Genomic DNA, 13,003 nt, shown 5'->3' with positions numbered 1-13,003 from the left:
AAATGACTTGTCCATATATATGAGGATTTATTTCTAGACTCTCAATTCTGTTCCACTGGTCACTATGTCATTTTTCTGCCAATACCATGCCGTTTTGATTATTGTCGCTTTGTAATATAATTTGAAGTGGGGCATAGTGATGCCTTCAGCCTTGTTCTTCTCAGGATGACTTTGGCGATTCAGGTTCTTTTGTGCTTCCATACAAATCTGCTGATTTTTTGTTCTATTTCTTTAAAGAGTTCTGATGGGATTTTGATGAGGATTGCATTATATCTGTATAATGCTTTAGGTAATAAGGTCATTTTAACTATGCTGATCCTTCTAATCCAAGAACACAGTATATCTTTCCATTTCTTTGTATCTTCTTCAGTTTCTTTTAATAGGGTCTTATAGTTTTCATTATATGGGTCCTTCACATGTTTCATTAGGTTTATCCCTAGGTATTATGTTCTTTTTGTTGCAATTGCAAAAGGAATTATTTTTTTCCACTTCTTTTTCTCACATCTTTATTTTATCTGATGCTCTTAACAGTTCTTTGAGATAAAAAAAGTATTATTATCCCCACTTTTCCCATGATAAAATTGAGGCTTAGATAGGTGACAAGTCCTGCCCAGGGCCCTACAGCTAGGAAGTGGCAGGGGCAAGAGTGAGAGCTCAAGTCTTCTGGCCTAATCCTTGAGCATGTCCCTGGAACTAAATATCAAAGGCATAGCATAAACACCATGTCACAAGTTCAAATAGAGGGCCTGGCACGTGTGCCAGCAAATATTAGAGGGGCATCTACTACTCAGCTCCAGCCTTGTTTTGTAAGATTTTCTGATTTTTCCAGAAATCATTCTTTTGAAGTGAAATATCTCCATTTTTAAAATATTGACAATCAATTTAAAGTTAAAACACATACAGATACTATTGAGTTGACCCCGCGTGGGGCCCGTCTCAAACACATCTGCAGTCTGGATTCAGCCTTCAGGCTCTGACAGAAAATGGTAAATGTTCACAAGAATAGAAAAACTGTATTCCCCACCCTGCACTTCTTGCTGTATTAGAAAGACGTTGCTACCTGGTCATATTACTTTGAAATTCTTTTGCTGTCAGAATTTTTCTCTTGCGTTTTGTTAAATCCATGGGTTTTTTTCTTAATGAGCTGAGGGGCCCAGCATTTATTAAGCATTTGTATGTTCAGGGTGCATTACTGATAGATGCCTCTGTCTGACCTCCCAACAACCCTGTGAGCTAGGTATTGCTGCTCCCGCTTTAACAGATGAGGAGACAGACAAGGAAGGAGCTGGAGTAATATCTTGATAGTTTTGGTGAGATCAGAGGTTAGGTGGAAGCCTATGTGTTTTTTTTATTGTTGTTATTGTTGTTATTATTATTTTTATTATTATTATTATTATTTTGGCCTGTTCTTTTATTATAGCCACAAGGGGTGTGTCTGCGCATGAACCTTGGCTTCACTCCAGTAATTCAGTTACTGGCCAGGCCATAACTTTGATGTGGATCCTGGGGCTTCCTGCTACCTTCCTCCTAGAGGGTGTGCTCTGTGGCACTTTCCATCTCCACCCTCCTCTCCCTGCTTCAGGCCCTTCTAGACAAAGATTAAAATGTCCATATTTCTCAAATGGGTCGGTCATCTTGTTCCTAGGAATTCCTAGGAACCTGAGAATTCGGATGAACAACAGCACTAAAACCAATGCAAATTATTTGAATAGCTAAGTACTACATATATTTATTCAAATCTGTTAGCTACATGTAAAAATGAAAGCAAGGCTATAGAAGCGATAGCCAGCCAGAGTTTTATCAAACTACTAGGGGTCTGCTCGGGCCTTGGTGCTTCTGGGCAAGATAGAGCACTGGTGGCTCAGAATTTCCAGATGCTAACCTCAGGCCTTGCCTAGTAGCAGGAGCAAGAACATTCTTGCTTAACTTGCAGATATGGAAGGGAAGGCCCGTCCTTCAGGGCATTAGACAAACAGATGCCTTCTGCACAAGAAAGGAGTATTGCACAAACATGAGGCAATCAGCAAGCCCACAAATACAGGTCACAGAGTGTTAAGGTCACCCTTGATTAAGACTCACATTGTGGACTGTTTAGCGATGCCCTGAGTGTTTGTGAATCAAATCAATTGGAATTGCATCCTTTCCTTGGTACAGTGGCAAGTGTGGCTTCTGGGGTGAAAAGGCTTACAAGCTGGTTTAACTCGGAGTAAGTTTGTCTTACCTCAGTTGCCTCATCTATAAAGCAAGAATGAAATAGTATATCTTTTGGGACTATAGCAAGGCTGCATGGACTAATTCGTGTGAAAGCGCCGTATGCTGTCTAAGATTCCATACAAACAGCAGGTATTGTTTGCCTTGGAAGCTCTTCTTAGAGTGAGAATAAAGCAAGCTTTTCATCCACCTAGTAGCACAAACAGCCAGACATCCTTGCCATTGAGGGAAAACCAAAGAAAACCCTCCGAAGGTGCAGAGATGTTCAGAGATATTTGTTTCACAGCCTCTGTCCGGTTCTGCCCCCGCCCAGCTGTTGAGATGCAAAGCAACTGCAAGTTGGGCAGCTGTAAGTTGAGAGGAAATCCTTGGCTAGACCAGACCTCCAGCCCCTGTAAACACCTCCCACTACTCAGTCAAACAGTAGTGACTCTCTTTGCATAGACATGAGGCAACTCAGCAGACTGAGTTCCTTGAAGAGGCTTTTTAAGTTGAAACAATATAATTTTGATCTGATTTCTCCATAGGAAGAATGTTACGAGATTATATTCTTTGAGAAGAGAAATTGTATTTGAGTTGGGAGCTTAAGAGAAGTTGTCAGGGCACAAATGTCTGGCACTCTACCTGAAGCAGAAGAGAAAGGGGTCCCCAGTAGAAGGAGGAAGCAGGAAGCTGTTTGGGTGATAAGGGAGGCTCTCTCTGAAGGGGCAGGCCAGAATACAGATATCAGAATAGGGGAAGAAGCCCTAAACTAGCATCTGTGCTTTGTGAATTGCTAGCTGTTTTTAATCATGACTGTCATACAGTCAAGAAGCAAGAAAGTTCTCCGTGTACTAGATGCAAAGTTTCCTGCCAATTTTAGAGGGACCTACCCAAGCATTTTTAAGTAGAACCTGACTGTGGACTGTTTGCCTATGGCCATGCGGGTGAGAGCAATGACTGATCCATAAAGTTACAGGAAACTTTATGTCCTGGAGGTTGAGAAGAAAAAGAGAATGCTTGGCATTATTCTCATGCAAAGGGAACATTTAGAACCTTCTTAGGGTGCAGCCTGGAAACCACAGGCCACTCAGAAAGGGTGCCATGTTCGCATTCCAAAGGCTAGGGGTGTCTATCCTCAGAATCAGGGCCAGCTGGCAGGGGAGCCCAATTTAACATGCTACAGGGAACAAAATATGGAACCAGCAGGCTGTGAATCAGGGCACTTTATACTTTTCACAGTGAGGTTGCCCCTACTTAGTACCTTGGTCTGGGTCCCATTTCAGAGGCTCTGTTAATAAGTTCTCTTCTGGGAGTACAGAAAGGGGCTGGGCCAGGCCGCTGGGTGTGAGCAGAATCACCAGGAGGAGATCCTAGGCTTCTGCTTTGGGTGGGGCAGGATGCCTGAGGAATCCGAGGAAGAGGCAGCTGGTCAGGGAATGTATTGAAACGAGGTCACCCTTGGCCACCCTGCCCTGCCCTATGATTCTTCCTCTCAGTTTTCTGTACTGCCAGAGCTTCCTTATTTTAGGGGAATCCTCTGTTGGCTGTCACTAGCCATTCCATTCTGCCCTGACACTAAATGTAAATTGCCTAGGATGGTCTAACAAAGGGCTGATGCCAATAGCCCACCAAGACCTAGTCAGTCAGAATCCTTAAAGCTCAATGAGCAGCAGAGGCAGACAGGTAAACAGGGAATTCTGAGTTGTTGTGCTGAGTGTGACCCCCAAGAATAAATATAATAGCAGCTGCTGTTTTTAGGGTGCCTTGACTATGCTAAACACTACTTGTGCATTAGCAAATCGAATCCTCAAAAACAATAGTATCCTTACATTACAAATGAGAAGACTTGGGCTCATGGAAGTTAAGTCGCTTGCCAGGTTTCATATAGCTAGTAAGTGGCAGAGGCAGGGTTTAAACCCAGGAATGTGGAACTTTCTCATTAGGCTGGATTTCGAAGTTCTGCACACAATTTTATTTGTGCATTTGACCAAAAGATGCTTCTGACCTTAGAATGTACAAGCCCTGCCCAAGTGTGTGAACTCAGCCATTGGATGCATTCTAAGTGTGGAACTCGGGCAGAGCACCATTGTGCCCATGTGGTGGACACCAAGGAGCCTGTGGGTTGCCAGTGTTTTGTACAGCCTTGTCTGGTCTAAGCCTTTATGGCAAATATGCTTTGTGTAACTCAGGCCCCTCCAGAAAGTTGAGTCAGCCTGAGTTTCCTGCCGGCGCCACGGTGCCCTAAGACTTTGCTGAGCCCTTGCATAGTACCGAGGAGGCACACCTACCATCCACCTGTCCCTATGAGTCATAGAGCTGCCACACTGCTGCCAGGCCTGTCAGCTTTGCGTTTTTCTCCAGTCGCCACCATGCCGAGAGAAAACTTAACCCCGTATGGCAGGGACTCCAGACAGCACTCTTCTCCTTAGAATATGCCATGGGACCACCAGATGGGTAAAAGGTTCAGGTTGCCTTTGATTTTCACCAGGTGGCTAGGGAAAGCGAGGAAGCGGGCAGCCTAGAATCCAAGGCTCAGCCCAGAGAGGAGAGTCAACCCCTATACTAACGTGGTGAGTATACGATTAGCAAGTGCCCTGGCTGCTGGGATGAGGCCAGAGAGATCAAAGAAAGGAGTAATAGTTTCATTAAACATGTCAGACTTTAGGCCGTTCAGTGTATCCCATGAGACATTTGCTGTGGATCTATCATTGAGAGTCTTGCAATGGAAAAGTTTCCACTTTTTCTTGAATAAAGACTTCCTTATCTGCCTTTCTCCCAACAATTGCAAATCTCGATGGTACCTAAAACTGCACGCTTTGTGCAGAGTTCTCCAGAAAATGTCTTTTGCCATTTTCTGTTGCCAGGACTCGCATGCATGTAATAGTTGGGTAAGAGCCAAAATTAAACAAAACCAAACCTTCTATTAAAGTACACAGCAGTAGTATGAAACTGCTCATGTATCATGGCGTCTGGTTGCACATGCTCACATTTGCTGGAGGCCCCCCAAACTACTGCAAATGTTTATGTGCATTTGTTTCCTCCTAGAAAAGGCTACTAGTACTGGGTTTCTGCAGACCAAAGATTTATAAAGGTTCTCAAATGGATAACAAGCTTAGACACAAACTGGCACTCAAGTTGCTGAGGAGCATTTTAGTAACTACCTTCTGGAGGCTGTGGAGACTGGAGAAAATGCATCCTTTTCCCCTAAGATAATGCAAAGCATTGTGAATGTTTTAACAACTTAAAGATGACTGTTATTCACCTTTTAAAAAATTCTCTTCAGGTTCCAGGTGAAAACAGTAACTGAAGATGTCAAGCAAAACAGCAAGCACCAACAACATCACCCAGGCACGGAGAACTGTGCAGCAGTTAAGACTAGAAGCCTCCATTGAAAGAATAAAGGTAAGATGCTTTGATTGGATTAGACTATTTTCTGACAGGTTCTCTCTGCTCTCCAGAGGCTAGGCCACCTTTCAGAGAAGGTAATGCTATTGACTACAGCTTGGTGCCAGGGTTTTCCTAGAGCAAGCTAAGTCTCAGAATCTTAACTTTCATTTCTACCTAGCACAGACCTCATTTCAAAAGCACAGGGGAGCCAAAGTGTCTGAGTTAGCCTCTCTATTTGGACAGAAAACCTGAAACTCATGACAGGATTTCCTGAGGACCTGCCTTCCCCTGAATGAACACGGTCAAGTCCTGTGATCACTTGTGTTTTACATTGGGACAGGGGTTCCAGATAGACTTTATAAACACCCTCATCATCCCTCTGGAATTTATTAAGTGATGAGTGAGTACAGCTGAGGTAGCCTAGCAAAACAAGTCAACAATCGGGGTTTCCTTTTTAGGAGAAGGCAGCTTTTTAAATGTGTGTGGACTTCTGCGCCCAGGCTGAGTACCGCCAGCCTTAGTTGAGATCTAGAAGCAACCGGAAGGCACTCGTTAGGTCACCTGACTTTGAAATTTTTTTCTCCTAAATCCCAAGAGGGACTCGGCTGTGAGTGCCCTGGAATGTTGTGAGTAATGCTGTTTCCTAGAAACTGAAGCAATCACCTGATAAATTCCTCTGGGCCTGGAGATAGTCACCTGTCTTCAAAACATGAGGCTGCCTGTGCTGCATTTGACAGGGGTCAATTGAGGACGCTGATCTGATTATTCTGAAGGGATCTCCCACCCAGACTTCTGAACAAGGCATGGCATTTTCCACTTTTAACTCATGCCAGAATAAGGCACTGCATCATTCCATGCTGGTTTTGTCCCTCTTTTTATTTCCCCAAGCCCAATCTCTAACAGCCAATCTTGAGACTCTACTAGAATTTGGCTCTATGCTTTCAGAGTTTTGGCTCCAAGCCCATAATTCGGTTCTTGAACTCTGTTCTGCATCCTAATTAATTTTTTTAGTAGATAGAAACTAAGATACAACCGTCCTTTGATGCACATATACTTTTCTTCATCTCTCCCCAGCTTTTTATTTTGAGACATTTCAAATCTATAGAAGAGTTGTATAACAAGCACCCATATCCTCTTTACCAGGATTCACCAGTTAGCATTTGCCACATTTGCTTTCTCTCCCTTTTTCTAACTGTACACACACATACTCACAAAATACTTAATTTTTTCTTTAAACCACTTGAAAAGTATTTACAGACATCGTGATTTTTCACCTTAAATACTTCGTCTATTTCTCCCAAGTACAAGAACAGTCCCCTACATAACCACAGTACAATTATAACATTCAGGATCAGCTGAGAATATTATCTAACACGCAGTTCATTTCTGAAGAATCCAGGCCACTCACTTTATGGAATGGCCCTCGCTTTAGATGGAATTGTTTGCTGCCAATTAGATTCCAGTTAAATGTTTTGGCAGAACACCAGCTATCTGGTGGTGTGTCCTCAGTGTTCACACTAGGAGACACATGATGTCAGTTTGATCCCTTGGTGAAGGAATCCCTTATCTGCCTGATTTCACCATATAAAAAGTACCTTTTCCCTTTTTAACAAGTAATCTGGGAGTGATACTTTGAGACTCTGGTTATCTTGTTCTCCAACAGTCTTCCGCCCAATGGGTTAGCATTCAAACGCACTTTTTAAAAATTTATAAATAAAGTTTTTTCTTTGTTTGTTTTGGTTTGTCTACATGACAGGTTTCAAAGGCCTCAGCGGACCTCATGTCCTACTGTGAGGAGCATGCCAGGAATGACCCTTTGCTGATAGGGATACCTACTTCAGAAAACCCTTTCAAGGATAAAAAAACTTGCATCATCTTATAGAGGAGTGAAATGGTTCCTCACGTCTTCTCAACAAAGCAAATTATGAGCAGCTCCTTGAAGAGAATTACCTTCAGCTTATTTGGTAACCACTGCTAATAACTAAAATGCTCTTAACATGGAATAATAGACTCTGAAGTCTTTATTTTCCAACTTGTCCTTTCTCTGAAATACCCTTTACTGATTTAATACAATCCCATTTTCCATTTGGCAACTGTGGTGTCATATTGGGTTACTGATTAAGGAAAGTCAGTCCGGGCCCTTTAAAAAACTCAGTTATATACTTTTAAATATATGAATGATCCAGTTATATCAAGACCTAAATTAACTAAGCCCCTATCTAGATTAAAATGCCAAGAGTAATTTAAGTCCTTAAACCTTTATATCATAATGTGTTCTTAATAGGGTTGTGCCAACCTGTACAGTATACACGGGTGAGGAGTGTTTTGTGTATATATGTATGTCTTTGTATATACACATCTCAAAGCTTATTTCCTTATTAAAATTTCTCTCTCTCCATACCATCAGTTAAATCCACAAGTTATACCTTTATCTTAAGCTGTGTGTAGGTAGAATAAGAACTTCTTTTCATATAGTTATTGTACAAAAAGTAAAGGACATCCTAAAGGTCGTATTCATTGTAATCAAATAATGAAGTCATCTCTTGCTGACCCTCTAGTCTACAATAAACTGTGCCAATTAAAATTTTAAAACTCAGCTAAAAGCCCTTTTATAATATGATATTCATTCACCAGGGGCCTTTTCGGGCTTCAGTGATCCTGAGTCTAAAAAAAGGGGAGGACAGTGGGCAGCTGTGTCCCCAGGGCTCACATTCTCTGGATTAGGGGTTACATCTCTGAAGTTTTCACCCTAATGATGGGGATGAAACAGAGTACACAGGAGGCTGGCCGAGAGTTTTTTTTCCTGTTCTTGGCCGAACTTTATGATTTAGCTCTTTTTCTCTCTGCCTTTCCTATATCTTTCCTCTCCTGCTAGAAAATCTATTCCAGCCCCAAGTGGGTGGAACATGGTGGGAAAGAAACATACAAAATCATAAAGGTATCAAGACACAAGCTCTTTTCAAATATCTTCAGTGTCAGCCTCATCCCTACCTTGTCCCCGAACCATCCAAGAGAGGCTTGGTTTCAGTGGTACAGAATTTGGGCCCAAGGGTCCCAGGAGCTGGACATTGGGTTCCTTGATTTTCCTCTGGACACGAATGTAGCCCTCACATCCTCGGGATTTCCAGTGGGTATCCCAAAAGAAGGAATCTCCTATGACCAGAGAGTATTTTAACTTTATCAAAGAAGAAGACAGGTTATTTTTCTTAAATGCTCATTTAAGGGCCCAAAACATACACTTGGCCTATAATATTTTAATTCATCTTCAGTTCGTTAAAAATAACGACAAATGATGAAGGGTTAAAAATGTATTCTCAAAGAGGATTCAAGCCCAAGAAGGAATTATTTACAGTGGTTTTCCCTAGTTCTGTACAATCTCGCCCTGCAGTGCAAGCCCCTTTTAAAATCTAATGTCTGAGCTTTGGATAGTATGCTAATTTGAGTGAACAAATGCAGTACTATTTTTAAACTGCTCAAATATATTCAGTATTTCTCCAACTCACCTATCTATTCGGCATTGTGAACTGCCCTCATATTTCTAAGACTGGGTGAAAATCATGGCACTGCCCTTAACTTCTTGTCATCTACTGCTTGGTTCAGCAATATGCCCAATTCCCAAGTAAATTATAGTTACCTGTTTAGGAGAGAGAAAGATTTTACCTTTCAGAAGGTGAAATTTGAAATGTATGCTAAAAAGATGACTTTACCTTTAATGATTAACTTAAGGAGATATTCTTTTTTAAAATAAATATATTTTTCTGATAGTTTCAGAACACTAATCTTATTTTCACTCCGATGTTTAACATGTTTCTTTAAATATTTATAATGCATCTTGTTACAAAGTATTTTCATGAAATTATGTTTATTATATTGTTATGTGCACAGTTTTTGGTAGCAAGCATAGTACTAAAACATGTTCTTTTACCTAACAGAAAACAAATATGTTTTGCTATATATTTGTTAATATGCTTAAAGTGGTAAGGAATGGACTTGAGGTCCCAGGAGATTTCATTTTATTTTTGCTGGCCAGGTATCCATTAAGGCCATGAATATAAATGTCGTGTAACTTCCTAACCAGGTGTGGGGCATGTTTAAGAAAAGTGAAATCAAATCCTTTGATGCTGGACCCAAGAGGGGAAAAATTGTAGTTAAATGTTGATTTACTTATAACTAGACATCTGTGTGAGAAAATATATGTATACACATATATGATATGCAGAAGTCACTATTTATCAGGCTTTATTCTACTTACAAAGCCACAGTTTGACTGTTCTGCAGCAGCTGGTTTATGACAATGGTGGACAAATGCCCAGTGCGTGTTAATTTTTCCAGCTACCATCATAATGACATAATCACGTATATATATGCAGCCATTTAAATATTTTCACTGTACTTTATCTTTAATGCTGCTTCTGTTAACAGTGATTTTTTTTTTCATTTTTATATTTTTATTAGTTCATCATAATCCTGTCCATTGAGGCCTCAGGACCATGGCAAGATATGCTATACAAAATTTCATGACTCCAAAGAATTTTACAGAACATTTTTTTTTCTATAAACACTTCATATACCAGGTGGTTCACAGGTTATAGGTAGTAACTACTTTTTTTCTAAAAAGAATCAGGTTTTTACATTTCCTTGCCCTACTGAAATAAAAAGTGCCATACTTATCTTTTAAAGGAAGGACTTGATTTGCTTTCTCTCTGGACTATTTTTGTACTTTACTAATCTAAACTATCAGAAAATACAAGTCTACCAATGATTTCGTAATTTTGAGACATAGGTTAGTTTAGGTAGAGGAGGATGTGCCAAACTTTTTCTTCAGATGCTTTCTTCTCAACCAATTTACAACTAAGATAGTGTCCTCTAAGTGATTACTCTGAATTTTGATTTAAAGTCTATATAGGCCCAAGAAGTGAATTATACTACATATCATTCTTTTCTCAATAAAATATAATACAGTATGTGTTAGGAATTGTGTTGATTTCCTTTATGGTATATCTGTTAATAGGAAAAAGTACATTGAATCAAATAGAAGTATATGTGTATTAAAACAGAGCACTTACCTAAAATTGGGCGGCCTGGATCTTAGCCCTAGATCATTTTCTAGCCAATCCTGTGTCCCTGTGTTGTGACTTTGGACAAGGCACTTGCTCTCTCTGGGCCTTCATTGCACCATCTGTAAAACAAGGGGCTTGAAGTAGATGGTGGCTGAGATCCCTTCCTGCTTTCAGATGTCTCGTTCCAATGGCCTACACCCCTACTGGTCCTGCCAACGTGTTGGTGCTATAAGCTGCTTCAAATATAAAATTGGTTTGTCTGTCATGTATGCTCATTTAATAGCTTATGAAAGGCCTTTTTGTCATACAGCTTTTTATTTCTAGTTTTACGGACTTGATTACTGTAATAATGTCTTGTTTTTAGTCATGTAACTATAAACATATACTCTCTTGATGTCTCAGTAAATTTGCATTTGATAAATATAGTTGATGGGATTTTGTTATTTTATAACATTCTTTGGCTACTCATCTGTCCAGCATCTTATTTACCTAAACACTGTGATCATTGTTTGGAAATCTGTCCTATGGAAAGAATAAAAGCATTTACTTCACAGCTAATATGTTCACAGATTTGAAAGAAGTTTCATTAAAGCACCATTACTCTCTTTACTGGGTCAGTGCCTCCTTGTGTCATCCTACCCGTGTTTTGCTCAAAAAATTAAAAGAAGACAAATTCTCTTCCTCTTTTCATTCATTCATTCAGTCAACATTTTCTGAGCACCTGCTGACAGCCAGGAGTTGAACTCAGGCTCTGATGACACTCGAGAGTAAGACACACACCAGCCCATGAGATGCTTACAATCTAGAGTGATGAAAGTAGGAATGACAGATATGTAAACTAATAATTATGTCACCATGTGAGAAGTACCATAACTCAGGTTTACACAGTGCTGCGAGAGCCCAGAAGAAAGAGGCTTCACGTCAGTAAAGTCTGAGAAGGCTTCCCAGGGAGGTGATATTTGAGCTGGGTCTTAATAGAAGAAACCCTGTAAGCATTAGAGTGAAGTCTTGTGAGGAAATGACAGGAAGAAGAGGAAAGTGAGCTCAAAGCTGGTGTGCAGAGTGTCTCCCATACTACTTGTTTATCCTGCAAGCAACAGGAAGTCAGTGGAGGTTGTTAAGAAGGAGTGACGTAAGGATTACCAATGTGTAGAGGGCTGTTTCCCATCCTGAGACCCAGCAGTGACCATGGAAACAGATAACAAATGGAAAGGTCATTAGACTCAAATGACTCATTTACCAAATGTTTGCCAAAGGTACCCCACTTCCTCCTTGGTCCCTTCCCCCAGGGCTGGGATTCCCACAGGGATGAAGGAAAGACCGCTTCATCCAAAAGACAGCCAATGTGCACCAGGTTACAAACTAGGCAGCTACAGAGATGGGCCCTGCTTCTGAGAACCAGTACTCATACACTACAAAGAGTAGGAGCAAAAGATAGTCACTCAACCCTTTCTAGGAAAAGACTGAAGAATTTAGACACTTTGGTCATGAAAAATAGGCAGCAACTGACAAGCACTTTTACTGGTACAGACCAAATTACCACAAGTTCTTGTAACTTTCAATGGGAGACAATTGTATTGGGGATGGTAGATGGGATTGGGTAGCACTGAGTTTAAAACAAGTTGAGGGGAGGGAAGGTAATGAGGCAGAAAAGGGTGGACTATGTTAAGTAAATATGGCAGACGAAATGTTACACTTACTGATATAAACAAGGAACTTGAACCTGTAGATAACGGTGGGAGCTTAGTGTGGAGACGCATGGCATGTGGCCTTTCAACTCTCCTGGTTATGGGCAGTGATCAGCTTCTCACTGGCAACAGGCTCAATATACATATGGATATTCACTGTAAGCCACCTAATTGGGGGCTAGGTAGACAGTCTTGAGTATTTCTCCCTCCTTCCCCCTGCATGCCTAGGTTTACAAACTTTTGACTTACAGCTCTGTGTGTAGAAATTAGTCCCACCATCATCAGCTCTAAACATCTCTGCACAACCAAGCATGACTGTCACCTTTAGCTTGTTTTCAGAGCATGGCCCCACTTACTATTCTAACCCTTTCATGGTGAGCAGCAAATAACCTTGGCCTTCAGGTGAGCCCTTCTGTTGCTCCAATTACTGTCTCCTTATCTGAGTCATTCACATCTATTAAAGGCTATTTAACTGTAGGCCAACCCTGGGTAAACATGTAGTTGGTCTTAGGAACCCTCACCTCAACGACCAATTTTTTAGGAAACCAATACTTTCTCTGCCCTGGAGGAAAATGCAGTCTAAATAAGTTCATTCTAAAATGCTAATGAATTAATATATTAGTCTGTGGAAGACCGTTGGCCCTACAAAGTAGAACTGGAGAGAGCAATACTCAG

The 13,003-nt window shown here is 40.9% G+C and overlaps 1 protein-coding gene across 8 annotated transcripts in view; it reads left to right on the top strand.

Moving 5' to 3' along the window:
• Window positions 1-8,176, top strand: part of GNG12 (G protein subunit gamma 12) — a 143,950-nt gene extending 135,774 nt beyond the window's left edge. For 6 of the 8 annotated variants that reach the window (XM_025051911.1, XM_025051910.1, XM_025051912.1 and 3 more), the window contains 2 exons: window positions 5,477-5,595; window positions 7,337-8,176. In XM_025051911.1, coding sequence (XP_024907679.1) covers window positions 5,503-5,595; window positions 7,337-7,462 — 219 coding nt within the window. In that variant the 5' untranslated portion in view covers window positions 5,477-5,502 and the 3' untranslated portion in view covers window positions 7,463-8,176. The remainder of the gene's footprint in view (window positions 1-5,476; window positions 5,596-7,336) is intronic. The other 2 variants (XR_003048530.1, XR_003048529.1) reach the window with 1 other exon arrangement.
• The last annotated feature ends 4,827 nt before the right edge of the window (window positions 8,177-13,003 follow it).

The sequence above is a fragment of the Pteropus alecto genome, unplaced genomic scaffold, assembly GCF_000325575.1.
Source record: "Pteropus alecto unplaced genomic scaffold, ASM32557v1 scaffold25, whole genome shotgun sequence".
Taxonomy (NCBI): domain Eukaryota; kingdom Metazoa; phylum Chordata; class Mammalia; order Chiroptera; family Pteropodidae; genus Pteropus; species Pteropus alecto.
Note: the sequence above shows the minus strand (reverse complement) of the source record. Positions and strands in the feature narration are given on the sequence as shown.